Raw genomic sequence first — 20,603 nt, 5'->3', positions numbered from 1 at the left:
GAAGAGGGTAGCATGTTAACATCATAGACCAAAGCACAATAAGTCGGTCCAGTCAAGTGTTATTATTGTAGACCCAGGGCCCTCATAAATGAATGAGGCACAGCTCATTCAAGTTTGTGAACAAGTTATGGCTCCCCTGTACTTGGAGAGAGTGTAACTAATGAGGACATGTCTCTTTCGTAAGAATAAGAAGAGCCTAGACTCTAGAGGAAGAGGAGGCGATTCTCCTCATTGCAATCTAATAAGACAAGCGGATGTGGGCCGTCTGGTGTGGCTGCTGATAACGTTATCTAACACCTCCCAAACAAAACCAAAAGGCTTCGGCTCACCCTAAGATACGCCCACCACCGACCCAATCCATTCACACTTGTACAGTGACTGCTCGCTGTCCGGGCCCACTTCGCTCTTTCACATCTATGAAAATTGAAAAGGCCGCACTCCTCTAGTCCTCCTATATATATCCTTCTTTATTATTATTATTATTCAAAAATACCAACCAACCTTTGAATTTTCAAACCATAAGTAATAATGGGTAAAGAAAAGGAAAGATGTTATTTATTAATAATCTTAATTATTGTATTTCTCAACTGCATTTTATTGAATGCCGTGACTAATAAATATAATTTATAACGCTCACCAATCTTCATGTATGTCAGTCAAAACTAGTTCCACATAAATAAATCATATTCAATCGTCAACTTCCCTGGGATATGGGGTTTTTGATCTAATCATATTATATATTTTTTCACTTACACATGTCAACTCCTCCTGTATTGCAAAATACGTAACCCTACAATTACAAATCCAAGGCTAGCTTATGAAAACATCAGCATCCGAAAAGTTGAGGGCTTCTTAAGCGCGAAGAGGCAGAGCATATGTAAAAGCAGCAAGAAATAAAGGATCATGCTCACAGCTTACAGGCCACGAAACTGACCCACTGCACATGGAAGCTATAACAAGTCAATAATACAACATTTCAATCACACTCCTTCTAAACTGCATTACATATTATGCCTTTTTTTTTTTTTTTTCCACATGGAAAGCACGCGCCGTGTATTCATGAACATGCAACCTATATCCATTTTTCGTTTTCCATGTTTTGATGTAAAAAATAAAATAAAAACAATAATTTCAAAATATTATTGTATTAGTTCCTATAAAGAGGGGGAGTCGCCCCCTCTATCACCCTTATAATTTTGGAGATCTATCGTGATCAAGAAAGATTCACCACCCAATCGCAAAGTGAACGAGCGATTTAACCCGTAGGTGATGGAGAGGAGATATCCTTCGGCCACTTCTTTTTCCTCTTTTTTTCACTTTCTTTGGCCCTTCTTTTTTCTTTCCTTTTTTGCTCTTGTGATTTTGTTGTTGTTGTTTTTTTTTTTTTTTTGCCATGTGTCAAGCATTATAGGGTGCGTATGTTTTCTACTTGCCTGACACTTTTTTCATTAAAAAATTTAGAGATAAATACAAAATCAGTCTATGTGGTTGGTATAAATTACAAATCGCTCAATGTGGTATAAAAAATAATAGGTCAAAATAACAATTTATTCACTGCAGTCAAATTCCGTAAAAAATTGACGAATTACGTTAGTGTGCCACGTCAGCACCAATAAAAATGGTGACACATGTCACTATAGATAATATATATAAAACTAAAAAAAAAATTCATTAAAAAAAAAAAAAAATCCAAGATCTCTCCATGAACTTTCCATTATTCCATGCATAAAGCATGGCTGCAGCTGCAGAAGACTACACTTTTATCTTTCTCAACTATGCTTCCATTTCTGAATTTGCTGATTGTGCCGCCTCCACTCAGTCACTTTCACTACCCTTCTATTGCTCCTATTTGCAACATGTTCATTTAACTTTTTCAGCTCTTTTTCTACATCATATTCTCTATGGTTCCTCTCAAGTTTTAAATTCAACCCTTCGTTCTTTACAAAATTTCCCTGTAATTCAATTTCCTTATCGTGTTTGCTTTCAACTCTTCAACATCAAAAATTGCCTGTAATTCGTCCTCCCCTACTCCGCACTCCGCGCCGCACCTGCCGCTCTGTCCTATACCACTTCTCCATCATTGACTTTGCCACCAAGATCTAGATGTGACCTCGCCTACTCCATTTCCACTTTAATGTTTAGGTATAGTTGGATTTTGCAGCAGTTCAAAGAGAGAGATCAAGAGAGATCTTGGGGGTAGGAGGCCACCCCTTTTTTTTTTTTTTTTTTTTTTTTTTTTAAGTTTTTTAGTTTGATATATATATATATATATAAATTAAGAATGACATGTGTCATTATTTTATTGGTGCTAACGTGGCACACTAACAAAATCCATCAAGTTTTTTGACGGAATTTGATTGCAGTGACTAAATTGTTATTTTGGCATACCTTGAGGACCTCTAAATTATTTTTTATACCGCAGAGAGCGATTTGTAATTTAAGTCAACTACATGAACTGATTTTGCATTTATCTCAAAAATCTAATAGAATAGACGAAATGATTAATTTGATAACGAGATAAAACATGAGGTAATAGATAAAAATAAAAAATTTGATAATGAGATAAAACACGAGAAAAAGGGCCTAAACCATAGGAAATAATACAATAATTTTTTCAGAAATTTAAGGAATAAATTTAACTAAATTTACATTCCCATGTTTGTTTGTACATGAGATAGGAAAGGAAAAACCAAAGAGATAAGCTCATATTTTTCTATATTGAAGTGGGTGGCTATAGCAACTAGAAAATAAAAATAAAAATAAAATAAAATAAAGTGGCTGTAGAAAAATCTGGGAGCCAAGTTTGATGATTCACAGCACCTGGAGAATGACGAAGGATCCTCCCCAATTGGGGTGAACTAGGGATGAAAATGTATAAATTATTCAACCCACCGTAAAGGAAGTAATGCTATGTGTACTCTTTTATTATCTTACTCTCAATGGAAAAAAAAAAAAAAAAATCTAAGATTAATAGGCACAGACACGTAAGCCCAGTAATATGAGAGTAAGATGAGAGATCAGTATTTAAAATCACTCATTTAAAATGATATCAATTGGCTTCACCTACTTCCCCACCATCCACTAGTCTTCTTTTTCTTTTTCTTTTTCTTTTTACTATAAATGTTTCTGTTTTAGATATATGCGTTATTCAGAAGCAGAGATACCCTGTATATTTTGCCAAGCACATGATTTTTATTATTCCTTGTACAAAAATCACTGCAAACTTATATCCCTACATCATTTTTTTTTTTTTAATAAGTAATAACCAATCTTATTAAAAGCATAAAGCACCTCAAAGTACATCATTTCTATCCTGTTTATACTAAGTGTATGCCCAATTATAAATTAGTTTTTTTTTTTTTTTTTTTTAAAAAAAAAATAATAATAATAATAATAATTATCCAACAAACCTTTTGTGTAAGAATTTTCAATTCTGTCAATGTACTCTATCTTTCCCCTTTTCCAACTAGCTTCTTCTTTCCTATCCCATAAATAAGCTTTACTAACCAAAAATTATACAAATCTAATTATATCTAATTAAGGCTTCGTTTACTTCGACGTAAAATAGTTTCCAGAAAGTGACTTTCGCATTTTACAGTGTTTACTTCAATGTAAAATAATGGTCAATGGAAAATATTTTCCTTTTGACCGAAAATTCTTCTTTAATTTTTGGAAAATGGTTTTCGGATTCTCAAATCGACAAACCTTGCCAAGCTCGCCCAAAACCTCCCTGTGACTTGTCCGGGACCCCACCAGGACCTGCCCAGACTTGAACAGCACCCGCTCGAGAACCTGTTAGGACCTAATTGGGACCTCCCCGGGACCCGCTTGGGACTTGCCCAAGACTAGACTGGGACCCTGCCGAGACTTGCCCGAGACCCCGACATGACCCGCCCGACATAACCGGGACCCGCCTGAAACTTGACCGAGACATAACTGGGACCTGCCCGAGACCCTGTCGGGACTTGCCCGAAACCCAGCCGGGACCCGCCCAGGACTTGACCAGGACCCTTCGGTGGGGTCCCGATCAAGTCCTGGGTAGGTCCCGAGTGGGTCCAAGTCCCGGTCAAGTCCTGGGCGGGTCCTAGCTAGGTCCCGGGCAAATCCTGGTCAGGTCATGCGGGGTCACGGGCGAGTCCCGAACAATTCCTGGGTAGTTCCCGCTCAAGTCCCAGGCAAGTCTCGGTGGGGTCCCAAACAAGTCTCGGACGAGTCTCGGCAGGGGCCCCATTGGAAAAAGAAATATATATATATATTATGTGCGCTCAGTAACGCCGTAAAATGTTTTCGACATAAAATATTTTCAGGAAAAATGATTTCCTTGAAAATATTTTCCGATGAAAACTATTTTACATCAAAGTAAACAGAGTCAAAATAAGAAAAAATATTGCCCAAGGAAAGGGAAAGAACATCTTTGATACCAAAGATTAAGGGCGGCAACTGGGGAGGCAGTGCCCAACGGAAGAAGAAAAACCACATGTACAATCCTTGATGACATCATTAGGCAATGAGACCACTTAGAGGAGGAGCAACGCGATGCCCAAGAATAGAGGCATCATAACAAAGCCTGTGCGACTGGTTCTCGGAAGAGAACGATCGAAACCAAGCACAAGGAATTGGATTATGGGAGGCAACCGAGAAGCAATACTAGTGCAAAGCCAAGGGTGCCAGGTTGCATGAGGCCAAGAATCACAAGGAGACTGAAGCATGCCTAGGCCACCTTGCTGAGTTGGAGGAGCTCAAAGAGTCCGCCAACTAGCCCAACAGGATAAGGACCGTAAGGCAAGCCACGTTTCTATCCCAATCTCCAAGAGACCCTTGCCAAGTGGAGTTACTATAGTGTTCGAATCTTCTTCAGATGGGCATACCTCTTCACCTCGGTAAAGTTAGTTTTGGTTCCACATCAAAACCTTCATCAACACCTCCTAGCCACCACCCATAACTACTGGTAGCGATGAGTTGCCCTATCCCGCCTGGACAAGGCTCCATCTAAGAATGTTGACAGCAATGACAGGCAATGGTCCATGATGACCCCAATTCTTACAAGGTTTTTCCATATACTCTCATAAACTACTTTTCAATAAGAATAAAAATAAAAAATCAAAATCAAAAGGAAAAAATCAAAATTAGTCTCAAGATTCTCTCACGATTTTACTTTAATCCTCGAAATTTCAATTTCAATAATTAGGTCTTCAAATTAGAGCCCTCCAACTTGTCCAATTTAATTGATGTTACACCACATTAAACCATCAAGTTGACGAGAAGTGACTCTCCTCTGACACATTATGTGTTAATTGTGCATTCCACGTCACCAATTTACCTTAACTTAGAAATCTACCATGAACAATAATAATAATACGAGATGGTAGTTGTGAGGGGTGAATGGCTACCTCTCTCCTATGAAAGGTGACTATCTTCTCCTCGCAAGAAAACCAAGGGACTAATTTTGATTTCTTCCTAAAAAGAAAAATGCAATGATTTTGAAAAGCACTAGAAACACTTCTTCAATTTCAAGTACCTCACACCATGATTTTCCATCCGATACAGCCATTAGTTATCCAATATATTACCAAGGGTCTAAAGAAAATTGGTACTATTACTTTTAATTTGATGCAATTGTGTTCATTGAGATATCAAAATATTTTTTTGAAAAGGAACTGAGATATCAAAATATGGAAACAAAAACCAATGATTAAAATATGCTTTGTTACTACAATATCTCCTCTTAGTTAACAAGCTAAACATGGATATGTAATTGAACCTAGTAACCTTTACCCCATCAAGAACTAGAGCAGGATCGACAATAATTTTGCACTCAACAGTTCCTAACACAATTTCTGATAATACCTGCAAGAACAGAAGGCCAAAGCCATTTGACAACAAACTCCACGTCTACTGTTATGTGCAGCACCCAAAGCAACATGTTTACATGTGAATTCCACCTAAAATGAAGACAATCAAATGTATGTGATGAACTAGACAAGCAGAAGAGATTTGAAATGTCAAGATTACTCAAATTCTAGAGATAGAAAGATGAATCCAAAAGTTAATGCAGAAGGAAAATATATGAAAGAATATTCACCTAAGAACTGTATGCATGGACTAAAAGAGCATCAACTGGAAATTCTATTATATCATGTAGTTAACTTATTCCATTGACATCAAGCAGAGTGTCAGTTCCAATCAGTCCAATTTCACAAGTTAGACATTTGCTGGAATTGAACAAAGATAATTGAATTAATTACAAGACTTCATACATTTGGCTATAATATGGATAACTATCAAGATTGCTTCCAGATCAGGCATTACATGCAAAATTTCATAGACTGATTGGATGAATATTCTGGCTGAATCAACATATGAAAAGAAAATGAATGATGCCAAATTTCGTAATGATTTATCAGCAATAGAGTTAACAGAAACAAGACAAGGAATCAGTGTAACCAATTGAAAGAATTGTTTCAAAACTTCTCAAACATAGTTTGCACGACACTAACCTGGAAGACAACAATGACATGTTCAATGTTCTTCAGATCCTCTATACCATAAGTTCATCTTCAAGATAGTTGTACTCAAAAGTGAATTCTGTCTTGATTCTCTGACACCTGAACAACACAACATCCATATAAAGACACATCATGGGAATTGCAAACACATTTTTATTTTATTTTATTTTATTTTATTTTAAAAAAAAAACAGAGAGAATAAAGAAGCAAAGACAGCAAATAAAAAAAAACATATGTTACATATCGGATGCCTCGAGGAATCAAAAACAAGCAAAAAAGAGGGATAAGGGCAGCCCATACTCCCTACAACCAGGTATTTTTTTTTAAAAAAAAAAATAGAAGAATCACCAGGAAGCCACAAGGATTAATTCCTAACCCCTCTATTTTCTATTTTAATTTTTCTACATCTCCATCAAACCACTACAATACGTACCCTCCTTTCCCCTGGAGTTTGTACTCTCTCTATAAAAAATAAAATTGCTGATAATAGAAATTGACTATGGCTACTAATATTTACTGCTGTCAGAAACTTTGTGTGGCAACCATAAGATGTCACGATCAAGCTCCAGTACTTCTACCCATACTGAACTCCAGTGTATGGAAAACTTTTGGCTTACTATATTCAAGAAGCCCAACAATGTCATTTATGAAACTGGAGCAGAGTTCCATATTAAAATTTTGAAAGACATCTAGGACTAGGAGCCACCCGAAAGTTGACAGTTCACAACATCACAAGGTGAAGCACTCATAATGAAAGGGGACATTGATTTTTTAATCCTTTCAATTTCAAACCAACCCCTCAATTTCAATTTCAAAGCATCTCTAAAAGAATTATGATAACTTAACATGGACATATATCAACAAGAAATGCAATTGCAAACAAAAAACGGTGCCGGGGATGAAAAATCAAAGTTTACATACCATCCATGCTGCAGGTCATCATTGGCAATATGAAAATCAAAGTACACATACGTCCCCTGTTCATATTCATCTGTGGCAACTTTGGGCTCCTCATGCCGTTGAAACCATGTATTGTATTTCTTGTGGTATCTCCAAGATTGCTTCTTCAACTCTTTTGCAGCCAAATATTGTTGATAAGTGTTCTGCATACAATATCCATTGCCCCAGGAAGTACATTGTATTAAAACAAAAGGTATTAAAGCAAGATTCTAGGGTTTAGAATTCTTCTTTAGTTCTAGGGTTTAGAATTCTTCTTTAGTCTTCTTAATTTGTTTATAGATTTTGGTCCTTGTTTTTTTCCCCTTGTTTTTTTTAAACTTTTAGAGCTTTATTTTTGGTCAGCCATTAACTTAGAATGCTAATTTAGAAAGCAAGATACCTGCTGATAGTAAAATGCAAAGAAGAGAGTGTCAGTGCCATTAACTTCCAGACCTAGTCGTTCCCAGAAGGCAGGATTATTAACAATAGGCGCCTGTACTTGAGGATAGCTAGAAGGAGTAATTGCAGGGTGCCGCTGTATAAGGCAAAAGAATTACAGTTACAAATCAAGATTATAGTTAACAGGGTGCAATCATATTAATACTGTTGGGCATCCATACTGGAGTATAACTTCTTGCACGTTCAGAATCTTTGGGTTGAGGAAGTTTATAATAAGCAGCCTCAAGCATCTGCAAATTGTAGGACTGATCATGCATTCCCCCAGAATTCAGAGTTGATCCACTGAGGCTATCCCCAATGGCACCAAGGTCAGAAACACTTCTTCGGCCAATAACACCAAGGCTCCCAGAAGGTTGATTTGATTGTAAAGGTTGCCCAGGAGAGAGATCAATATCTCTAGGGACTTGAGCAGGCTCGGTCAAAGAGCCAGATACCCCTGCCTGCAACATACAAGGATTTACATCCAGCTCAGGTCACCTTAATCATCAGTTTAATTACTAAGAGACCATCAACTTCTAAATCATACACAACTATTCGTATGTTCTGATGAAGACTCGGCATATAATTCAAAAAGAGAAGAAATGGCCGAAACAAAGGAACATTGACACCAGCAGCGGCCTGGATATATATTCAATGGAAAAGTAGAAAAGGTTGAGATCAGTCGTCTCAAGTATCAAAGATGCTACACTTATCAGTAATTCATGCAAATCAGCCATTTGTACTCCATTGATAAAACAATTCATGCAAATCAACCATTTGTACTCCAATGATAAAACAATTACACAATTATTGCCAAGATAATTAATATCCAACAAAAATAAATGCCAATCCCAAATACATGAATCCACACACACACACAGACAAATATACATCCATGCATACATATACATATATAGGTAATAGAATTCTTTTATTGTTATAAAAGTCAATATTCTGAGACAAATATCAGATATATTGGTAAGATTAATGACTCAACAGAGGATTCTGATGGCAAAGGGAAAAGTCTATGTTTAGGTTTCACTCACACAAAAAAAAAATTGCACACTCCTTTTTTCACTTCTTTTTGCTTTTGTGTTAAGCAAGATGCAAACCAAGGCCTCCCAACAACCCCTTTACCATTGAATCCAAGCCATTACAACTATGTCATGCAATAATGTCACCACCGTAACACTTCTAAATTACTAAAAAGGAGAGATATTTCAACGATTTCCCCTGTTAAAGTAATGATTAAGTGATTAAATTTATCTCTTCATATTAACTTAAGCTTTTGAAACAATTGATAATTTAACATGGTATCAGAGTCAAAGGTCCTGAGTTCGAACCTGACTCCATCAATTCACCCCTCTCATTTAAATCAAATATTCCACGTGTTAGATATCACCTATTAAAAGGGAATTTAAGCCCACACGTGAAAGGGAGCGTTAAAGTAATAATTAAGTGATTAAATTTATCTTTTCCTATTAGCTTAAGCTTTTGGGACAAGTGATGATTTAACATGGTATCAAAGACAAAGGTCCTGAGATCAAACCTTGTCTCCATCAAATCACCTCCCATTTAAATTAAATACTCCACGTGTTAGGTCTCACCTATTAGAAGGGAGTTTGAGCACACACATGAGGGAGAGTGTTAAAGTAATGATCAAGTGATTAAATTTATCTCTTCTTATCAGCTTAAGCTTTTAAGATAATTGGTAATTTAACATCTCTAGGCATTAGCACCACTCAGAATTCCAATTACAGGAAGGAAAAAAAAAATTTTACCCCAACTTCAAATAGTATTTGACAATGTATGTCACCACTTCTTTTATGCAACATACATATTTTAAAATGCAGATTCCTTTACTTCTTTATTACCAGGTTTAAATAGGTTTTTATTACTATAGTTAATATAATTTAAGCATAAATTCTTGCTCTAGTGGGTTTAAATTCTGCCAACCACTTAATCCAATACCCCTGGTGATTATAGCAAGCCACTCTGCACTGCTTCCCCAGTTTTAAGCTACTAATGTAATAACTAGCCAACCTATGTGTCATCATTTTTTATCAGCAGATCAATCGTAACTTAAAAACTGTAAAACAAGATAGACAAATAGAAAGCACAGAGATACAATGTAAACAAAATATTGCTTAGCACACTCAGAATAATAGACAAAAGTTCGAGATTTTCAACGTACAGGACTATCTATTGCATAAGAGGCTTTCAAATCATCCTCATTCATGAGATTCTTTCCAAGCCCAGAACCACTTGTAGAGTCAACAATTGAATCATCAGGTAAATTCTGTTGTTGCTGCTGCTCCTCAACTTTTGCAGCACCAACATCTGCATCATTCATAAGCAAGCATTACTGTATTCTATTTTATGAGATAGTGGTGATCACTATAGGTTGGCTATGATAGCCTAAAGTGCTTGACAATGTTGCCCCTTTTTAAATCTATCAGGATCTTTTTTTTACAAGTAAAAAACAATGTGAGCAATCCTAGTGTAGTGAAGCTGCAAGGAGAAACGCCTTGAAAGAACTAAAACTTAAAATTACAAAGATGCAAAAATCATAAAAGGAAAAGAGAAACAACTTTATACAGCATCAACTACTTAGTCACTAAAAGCTAAATAACCTCAAAGGTCCTAACAATTTTCTTTTTTCTTTTTTATATGTAACACATAAGGAAAAAACTTCCAAGTCATACCATATCAGTGCCTACCAAGACACCTTTCCAACATGCAAAAAGTTTTTTTTTTTTTGATAAGCAAAAAGTTCTACAGCTCCTCCTAGGATAAGCCCACATAAAGCTAGAAAACAAGAAACCCAAGTTCTCTAGTAATAGAGAAACAAAGAAGGTGGTCAAATGCGTCACCACAACATTAGACGTGGAATACAAATCAACCATATAATCATTCTTAATTCATTTTAAAAATCAACCACTCTTTTGGATCATTCCCCAAACTGCAGTTCAAGGGAAAAACACTACTTATATAGTTCACCCCTACTTTAATCATATTTAAAAATTAAAAACATGAAGGTTACCAGCATCTTTTGGACCACTTGACATCAATGCCTGTTGATTAGACTGTTGATGGATGGAATTATTCTGTTGCTGTAAGGTGGCAGGAGTAACATTATTGAGACCAGGTGCCTGGACTCCAAGTCCCAGACCAGCTTGAGAAGAGGCAGATGTGCTTTGAGAATTAAACTGGAACATGATCAGATGTCAAACAGTTCAATTAATCATATCATAGATGGTGAGGCAGTGTTTGGGAAAGCTTTTTCCCTTCTTTTTTTGCTTAAATAGAAATAAGAATTGATTGATGTGATATAAAGGTGAAAGGAGTTTTTAATTTTTTGTGAGAGAAAAGTTAAATTGCTTGGTAATGTGAAGAAAGGAGTTTGACTATTTTTTAGAGAAATGAAAAAAAGATGAAAATATCTTTTTGCAAAACGGGCCCTTCTATTCAACAATTTTTTATTTTTTTTGATAAGTAAAGATGTATTAATCAAAGCGCAGAGGGGCGCAACCTTAGCACACAAGGAGTATACACAAGGAGTACAAAGGTTGTGTACTAGGGCGCAACCCTAGTACACAGGGCGCAACCCTATTCAACAAATTATCACACTAGCATACAAAATGAATTGGATCATCAAAGGAAAGGGCAATAAAAAGAAGAAATGAAATGATAACCATCACCATACATAGAATGTCCATCGTGATACAAAGTTAATTAAACAACCGCATCGATCCACCTTTTTTTTCTTCTTTGTAGGCAAATACAACTCTTACATGAATTTCCCATTTTGCTTTTGTTTTTGTCTTTCCAGTAAGAAGCATCAATTATTTGATGTATTAGCTTATGCATGAAATAATCAGCTTATGCATGAAATAATCAGCTTATGCAAAATATGTACAATAATTAGCTTATACAAAATTATGGTAGAGTTGTTCTCTTTCTAAACATATTACTATTGATGTTTTACTTATCAAATAAATTTTTAAAAAAAAAATACTATTGATGGTTTAAAGCAAATTTAAATAGATGAGGTATTTCAACTTTATCCTGTAAAAGGTATTCTGTTAAAAAAAAAAACACACACAATACCTATAGGATTTCTAAAAGTAAGCCAAACATGGGGATTTCACATTCCTGGAATCTTATTAAATTACTGATCAAACCAAACATGATTATTACTATAATTTCCGGATATCAGATTCTCTCACACCACACTCTCCAAAATCTGGATCCCAAGGGGCATATTGGATTCCCCAAACCAAACGCCATGTAAGAATCTTAAAGGATATTGAAATGAAAAAAGACAAAATATATATATATATATATATATATATATATATATATATTTTAAAAGCATGAAATTACATTAATCCTATTTCTATAAATTATTGTATATATGTAGTGACTGAAAATAGTCTAGGAAAGGATTTATTCAGCAGATCTCAAACAATTGGATTAAGGCTGGGTTATCCATGAAATAATAGACATGCAGTATACTCAAAGATAAGTTTAACACTTCTATGCACACATAAATAGTCAAATATCTCTTCATACCAAAGGCGATTTTTAGCTCACCTCGTCTTTAAAATGTCTAGTATTATAAAATGCTCCACGTTAAAGAAGGTGGGACAAAAGAATAACTTTTTTTCTTAAGCATCACTTCTTTTAACACATATTACTACTATTATCCCCATCTGCCAAATGCAGAAACAAATAGGAAATAGAAGTGATCCAGAAAAAAAAAAAAAAAAAAGAGTTGCAATATATAATGAAATTCTTTATCCCATGAAGAGTATTTTATATGTAAACAGGAACTATCATCTTTAAGGAGAAACAATTGGTGACAATCAAATTCCAAGCTCTCTTTTTTTTTTTTAAAAAAAAAAGATTTGTCTTCCAATGGGGTGTTCACAATAGGAAAAATATTCCCCTACTATTTGAACTAAGAGGCCATGTGGGAAAGTGGAAATTAACACTTGGATTTTTTTTCGTAGGAAACTCATTATCAGAGAGGCAAAATGGTGAGTCATTATTTGTGGAGGTGCATATGATATGAAACCATGACTGAATCTAAGTTTATGACATGACATAACTAATAATTCCACATGTTCATATCTTATAATTAGTCATGAAACTGCACATTGACAAATCTTTGTCAATACTAACTATTCCCACAAGTAGTTGAATTTGGTTCAAAAAAGAAAACAAAAAATCCAAATTATTGAAGAGCTCAAACACAAAAAAGCACCTGCTGCAAGAGTGGGTTTTGCTGTTGTGAAGAAAACTGCTTATGATTTCCTGCAGCAAGAGTTGGCATGCTAAGAAGGGTGCTGTGACCTTGTTGCTGCACCTGTTGGAGCCGTTGCAAAAACTTCTCCCTCTGATCAGGTGCAATTTCAGTTCTTCCACGAAACTGCCCCTGAAAAGGAAGATAGCTTAGTTCCAATTAAACAACAAGAGTACAAAGCAATGATCTAGACAATATAATTTAATTAAAATCATACTCTGCAGTAAACTGAAAAGAAAACACTGAAGGCAATGCAGTACAGCATAAACATATATGAAGTTTACCCACTACTACACACATGAACAGTTAAATCCCAGTAAAATACCCTCTGGAGAAAAATTTGAAAAACAAGTAAGAAATAACTGCAAGCAATCACAGTTAAATAGTGGGAAAATTGGTATAGAAGTTGCACAAAGGCCAATCATGCAAACACTAGTCTAAAGCTCATAGGCAGATAACCACCAAAGAAAAATCATTTTAGAGGGTATGGTGCGAAGTAACATACCGCTTCATTCTGGTTCTGAAAGGCACTTCCAGGCCTCCATTGCATACCAGGGACCATAGGAGGGGAAAAAACTCTGCCAGCAGCTATAGCTGGAGGCTCACCAACATTACTAGAATCAATCGCACCAGTTCCATCGTTTGCCTTGGCACCCTGAGGCAAAATCATTCTATTACTTAGAGGGGAAACCAAAGGCTGCACCATGCCACTACTCCCAAGTCTCTCATCCGCAATGTTTCTCTTCGTCATCTCTGAGGCTGAAGGAACTGCACCAACAGCTCCATTTCCAGGAACTACATTGCTAGCACTAAGAGGGATACTAGCTGATGGTTGGCTGGAGAGGCCACCTCTACCAATTCCCCTTACAAGTCCAGCATCAGAAAGAGATGGAGATGATCTGCGGCCAGGAAGACTATCTTCTTCCCTTGCAGAAGGGGACAGACTCAAAGCAGAAGAAGAATTGGTAGTACCAGTGTTCTCTGTGACAACTCGAATAGAGCCTGAAACTGGAAGGCTCGCTGAAGCAGTGGAGACACTAGACAAATTATGAGCAGAAACATTAGCTGTCGCATGACTCCCAACTGGCGTAGATGCTGCAGAAGAAGCAAGTACACTACTTTTGGGCGGTGGAGTTCTTGGAACAGTATCAGAATTAATGTCCTGGGGAGCCGTATCTTCAACTTGCTCTGGGACAGTACTCTGCTGAAGATTAGACGCACCAGTGGCCTGGAAAGGAACCCATCACCCTTACTTATTGACTGAGGACAATAGAATGTTACAAAACGGAAAGTAGGAGAATCAAAAAGCAATAAATTCTGACATAATGGAATTCCTGTTAGAAAATTGTGTATGAAGCAGAGAAGATTATTCACATTAATACAAGATAGGCATTTATCCTCTCAAAGAACTTCCTAACATTGCACTGGAAAAGGGGGAAGAACTCAGACAATATGAACCAAAATCTAATTCAACAAATAAATATTTTTACATGGCTCCCATAACAATGGAATCCAAATCCACAAAAAAAAAAAAAAAAAAAAAAAAAAAAAAGGAAAAGGAAAGAAAGAAAGTTCTCCATATAGGACTATTTGACATCAAACTGTACAGAAATCCACTAACAATAGCCTATACAATAGATTATCAACAAAAGGGGCTCTTGAACTGACTGCACCTAAGCCTGAAACCATATAACCCACAATTTGTCATATATTGAAACTTAAGGAAATTAACAGAAAGAAAAGACCTCTGCCTGATACAAAATTTCTACATTGTTCACCAAAAAGCAAAACAGTGAGACTCCACGAAATATATTAGAAGCTCTACTGTGGTGGCCTAATTAGAACTTGAAGGACCCTACAACTAATATATAAGCATGCTATCCTTGGGAAACCAAAAGATCTATCACCAAGGCTGACAGCAAAAATACTAATATATAAAGCATGCATGTTAATTAACTATAACATATGACCATTTTCTACCAATTATTTGATCCATTCTGTGCAAACCAATATACACCATGGTGATAAAGCACCATGAGCTTTTCTTTGTGAAAAGTGAAAGGAAGCACCATGTCAATAAAGAAAATATCTCAAAAAAAGGTTCTGCACATCAAACCTAATGAAGAATGCTGTTAAAATCAAAACAGAGACCGTCCAAAGCCAGAACTTCAATATATAGTTGACAGTTTTCGGAGCTCAAGTGCTAAACTGTCCATTATATCATTTCAAGATTGATATCTGTGTCAAAAATATATACAAACACTTACAGGAATTTGAGAGGCTGATGCCACCAAAGATGTCTTCAAGCTAAGAACAGGTGCCCCCTGCCAACAAAGATAATTATATTGGGTCCCCAGGGGTCAGAAAAAACTAAGAGTATATTAACATAAACAAGATCCTCAACCATATGCCTTCAAAGTCTTGGGTCCAAATGTATCACATCATGTCCTATGCTATAGAAACCCACCACAGTGAGATATTTTGTAAAAAAATGAGAAAAGAAAGGCACAGATACTCGATAAAAGCTTTGACGAAAATGGATACAATAAAGCATGCTACAATTTAAAAGATCCATAAAGAACAGAGAATATGCTTAATTGAATCAAGCACCTCCAAATCAACTTTCCCAAACATGAACGAAATACAACCTGTAATTTTGTACTTCACAGTTTTGGCAAACAGAAAAAACCACTTGAAAAGATGTTTGCGTCTATAACGTAACTCATAAATCCATCTCAAATGGAAAGGAACCATAAATAAATCATTTTCTTAAAAACAAAAAAGAGAGATAACTACAGCTTAACAATTATTTTTCAAACTTTAACTAAATATAAGAATCTAAAAATAAAACACTGCATGGTGCAAAGAATTTACCTTAACAAGACTGGGAGGACCAATTACAACCAGGTCTTCAAGAGACTCCACCTTGTCTAGTGGTAAAGTGTTGTAAAGCTCATCAACATCACTAAAGTCTTCAAAATCGTCCTAGAGAAACAAAAATAACAGATAAAAGTTAATAAACCTGATATAGGTGATCTAAACAGAAAGCTTATGAATAATATTCCTTCGTTGAATAGGATATCAGATAGAAAAAATAATGTGAAAAACATTAGAGGCAGATGTTAACAGTGTATCTTTCATTAAATTCCATTGCTTACAACAACAATGAAAAAGGAACAAACTTGAATATGAAGCAGTACAGACCTGATTTCGGTCCACATAATCTTCCAGGAAGTCTTTAACATCATTAACCTGCTCGGGACTCAGTTCATCATTATCCAGGAGCCTCAAGATCAGTTCCAACTTCATTATATGAGCTTTGTGCCGGGTGATAGATGTCTCTAAATGTGTCTTCCAAACAAAAGAAAAAGAGTCAATGACTGTTGAAGCTTAAAAGAAAGAAAGAAAGGGGAAAAAAGAAAAGAAAAGGCAAAGGCATTTATAAAGGGTGTGATAGTCCTACCAGTCTTGGCGGCCTAGTCTTTCCCTTCTTAACAGATAGCCCCTCAATCTCCGCTTCAAAGCTATCAATCTGAGACTCCAACTCTGAAACCTACTCGAGGACAGAATATATCACAAAAATAAATACCGAATGATAAAATTTCAGATATGTTGAACAACGAGAATAAGTAGTTTGACCATGTAAAATGTAACAATGATGTCCAAAGATCAATAATATGTATAAAGAGAAAGGAGCACAAATTTGGAAAGTTATTATGAAGTAAACAGATTCCACCAGGTGCATGGTCCAGGCATCAACCTATTTGGTGAGTTCTTTGCTTTTCCAAACCCCACAAGACATGGAGGAAACCATTTGGTTGCATACTGCATATAATATGCACAATATATACTCCTTCCACCCCATTCAGTCAGTCCCTTATTCCTTTCTGGAACTTCCAAAAAGTGTACTTAAAAACATGAAAACTATCTTATGGGGTTCATATTACAGTAACTTTTTTAGGTAGAAAACAATATATAGAAATGAAAATGAAAGGTAATTTGGAAAAGCAGTCACTTTATCTTGCATGTGAAAGCATTAATGTATCTCCTATTAAAAGGTTAGACTTATGAAGGACCAACAAAAATGGACCAGAGGTAGCATTAAGCAAGCAATGAAACAAGTCATCTAATGTGCATGAGGTATTCACGAACACATAAAAGCTAGTCATTTAAATGCATAATGGATACAAATTGGAAAAGATGAATCTTAAATATACCATTGTCCAAGTTGAAACCATTTTTAGGAAGAGAGCAAACATGAAAATTAAACAAATGGCTTAGTTTCATACCACATTGTTCAACCAATCCCTTGTCTCTGATTTAGCCTTCTCCTTTGGATCCTATCACAAAAAAGAACAGCATGAAAAGTAAAGTAACTTTTCTTGTGGATTAGAGAAATATACAAATGTGCTATTAATGGTATAACTATTTATTTCACTTTAAGGCTTAAAGTACAAGGTGCATTTTTATATAAGATATATAAGAAAAAATAAAATATTTTCAAAAAAGAAAAAAGAAAGAAAGAAATAACCAAGGAAACACAGATAATCTTTGGAATTCTATGGGAGCTTCCCCACCATCCACCAAAAAAAACAAAAAAAACAAAAAAAAAAAAAAGAAAAAGAAAAAAAAGAGACCCGAGTAATATGCTCTCTGCTATGCCCAAACCCCAAAGATAATTCCATATGTAACAGTCTCTTGAAAGCCAAAACATGACCCACAAGTATATGTGGGAACTAAAAAAGTTCGTTGGAACTAAAAGAGTTCCAGCTCTTGATATCTAAATTCTCGTATAAGAGCACTTTTCTCATGGTTGGACACAATGACCACAGCACTAAAAGCAAGACAGCTTCAGGGATGGTATAGGTAATTTATTGCAACGATGCCAACTCATCAGCCACATCCACTATGTAAAATTACTCCAGATGAAGGCAAGTAACAGATAAACTATGAGAGAGAGAGAGAGACAGAGACAGAGACAGAGAGAGAGAGACAGAGAGGATGATAAGAAGCAAATGCACTCTCTGTCCATTGCCCTCTAGTGAACACGGGATAACTTCCATATCTTTCATAAAATTGCATCAGTAAATGAAATGATAAGAGTCAAAGTTGAACAATTTTGTCGTATATTAGCATTGAAACAGGACACATGTAATTGCAGCCTGCAGATGTATCACCACCCTAGCAAACAAAAAGTTTTGAATTCAGATGGCCACTTAACCTTTTACAATCAGCATTTCTCCACTTAAATACAAGATCGGATTATAAAGCAAAATGTCACAAAAGGTTATGCTTACAGTTTTAGGTTGTTGGCCTAGTCCTTCTTTAGAGAATGCTTTTGTCTTAGTCTCCTTTTCGCAGATCTTAAATCTTTCCATTTCACGTTCAATAAGTTTACGAGCATCCACCAAAGCCTGCTCATAAGAGGCACTAACCTACGTCAACATGTATCAAAAGAAAAAAAATTAATTGTCATCTTCAAAATCAAGAAATACAAATTTATAGCTTCAAATTAATATGTTTCACATCAATATACCATAATTTACCCATAAAGTCTAAAACAACTCAAGCGTTAGATGTCTTAATAAGTCCAACAATCAAAGATAGTGTGAAATGTTACAGGAAGACAAAACATACATACATTCTTATGACATTTTTCTGGTAGCATAAACAAGATAAGATGTTGATCAAAGTTGAATAATAGAAAGCAAACAAACCACATTATCTCCATTCAAAATCTCTCCCAAATTACAAACAATTATTGCTACACTCATACACACAGACTCAAATGATCTCATATTAAGTCCTACCGTGCCAAAGAGAGAGATGGGGTGGGGTGGGATATGCATTTTCACTGCAATGGAACTTCTAAATACAATGTAGCAAATACAATGCAGATGCTGACCCAACAGCCAGACATATTAAAGTAATAACTCTTATATAAAGGAAAGCTACGATGCATCTTGCAAATTAATAGGTGTCTGACAGGTACTGTATTGTAACCCTTTCTGCACCAAGTACCCACTTCAAAATTGATGCCCGTATTTTCATCACGCTATACTGTAACAACTTGGTTAACACAACAAAGGTCTCAAAGACCATTTTTCCAGGTAGGTGAAAAGAAGCCCACGCATAGACATATTAAAATATTAGATCAGCAACATTACGATTCAGTCCTAAGCATCAAATAGGGTTTCCAGGACCATAGCTACACCAGAAAAAAAAAAAAAAAAAAAAAAAAGGATTTGCGCATATTCCCATACCAGAAATTCTATCTCATAAACATCTGGCCCAATAATAAACGTCAGCCTAAATGGCAACTCCATAGTATATGACACTAAAATCACAGCTTAAGTTCCCCTCCCCCAAAATATAATCACCAAGTGTGCCACGAAAACCAACTACCCTTGGTTCCCCTAGGCAAGGGGAAATCCATCTATGCGCCCAAGAAGGAGGACTAGAACTACATACATATATCGAGTAGCTTCTGGCAACGGAAATGTGAACCCCTTTTAATTTATTGGCAAAATACCCAAAATCACAAGAAAAGATGCCCATGCTTACTATTGAAAAATCACCACTAAATAGGTGAATTTACAGTAACAAAGTGAACGCGAGCTAACATTAGCTAACCCAAACACCTCTGGGCTATGCATATGAACCATTTATTGGGACGCCACAGTAAATTTAGAGCTAAAATTTAACAATGTACAAATACACAACGCTCTGTCGCTCCTTAGTCTAAAAGAAATGCAAATGTCCACGTACGTGATTTCAAATATATCAGCAAGCAAAAGAGACTGACCTTCTTGTCTTTGATCTCGCTGGACTGGATCCATGTCTTGATTTGGTCCCTGTACCGCTGGAGTTTCTTGATCTCCTTCTTCAAGTCCGCCTCGAACTTCTCCTTCTGGTTCGCATTGTCCGTATCGTAAACCTAAAAGAGGAACAAAGAACCAACAGCATTCAATAATTCAACTAGGCTCTCAATTTGGGGCTTAAGATAATCCAAATTTCAATTTCCATTTCAAATTCAAATTCTGACTTCTTCTTGGAAACCAAAGGAGACGTAAAGAAAATAAGAAGAGGACCTTGTTCCAGATACTGTCGAAGACATCAACGCCTTCCTGGACCTTCTTGAGAACCCGATCGATCTCTCCCTGAAGCTTACGGCTGGCTCCCATTGTGCAATACAAGCGAATTTGTCATCCAAAAGATTTGTCAAATTAGATTTTTGCAGGTAGGTTTGGTTTCGTTTTCTAGTTCTAGTTTTTAGGGTTTTCGTGCTTTGCTGTGGAAGACGGTGATGGAGATGCGATCAGTTATGGGCTGGGCTCTTATCGTGTAAAAGATGCTCCACTATCTTCTTATTAAGTACGAGGACCAAAACATTTTTAATGGTTTATTTAAAA

At 36.0% G+C, this 20,603-nt stretch overlaps 1 protein-coding gene across 5 annotated transcripts; it reads right to left on the bottom strand.

The window, feature by feature from the left end:
• Positions 1-640: 640 nt before the first annotated feature.
• On the bottom strand, positions 641-20,536 carry LOC132191387 (transcription regulator NOT2/NOT3/NOT5 family protein). Of its 5 annotated transcripts, none has more exons than XR_009441273.2 (18): positions 20,283-20,536; positions 19,997-20,128; positions 18,489-18,626; positions 17,481-17,531; positions 16,655-16,744; positions 16,396-16,542; positions 16,066-16,176; positions 15,459-15,515; positions 13,697-14,419; positions 13,153-13,323; positions 10,927-11,092; positions 10,078-10,223; positions 8,066-8,344; positions 7,846-7,980; positions 7,428-7,609; positions 6,498-6,605; positions 5,848-5,942; positions 641-937 (listed from the first exon to the last, which is right to left on the bottom strand). XR_009441273.2 is itself a non-coding variant. In XM_059606375.2 (17 exons), the coding sequence occupies exons 1-16, from the start codon at positions 20,373-20,375 to the stop codon at positions 6,539-6,541; spliced, it is 2,688 nt and encodes an 895-aa protein (XP_059462358.2). In that variant the 5' UTR covers positions 20,376-20,536; the 3' UTR covers positions 5,672-5,942; positions 6,498-6,538. The 5 variants fall into 5 exon arrangements, 3 of the variants coding, with proteins under 3 accessions (XP_059462358.2, XP_059462360.2, XP_059462359.2); XR_009441274.2 differs by lacking the exon at positions 641-937 and adding an exon at positions 2,573-2,858; XM_059606375.2 differs by lacking the exon at positions 641-937 and having other exon boundaries at positions 5,672-5,942.
• Positions 20,537-20,603: the final 67 nt, after the last annotated feature.

This window comes from Corylus avellana, chromosome 10 (assembly GCF_965113065.1).
Source record: "Corylus avellana chromosome 10, dhCorAvel1.hap1.2, whole genome shotgun sequence".
In the NCBI taxonomy this organism is placed as follows: Eukaryota; Viridiplantae; Streptophyta; class Magnoliopsida; order Fagales; family Betulaceae; genus Corylus; species Corylus avellana.
Note: the sequence above shows the minus strand (reverse complement) of the source record. Positions and strands in the feature narration are given on the sequence as shown.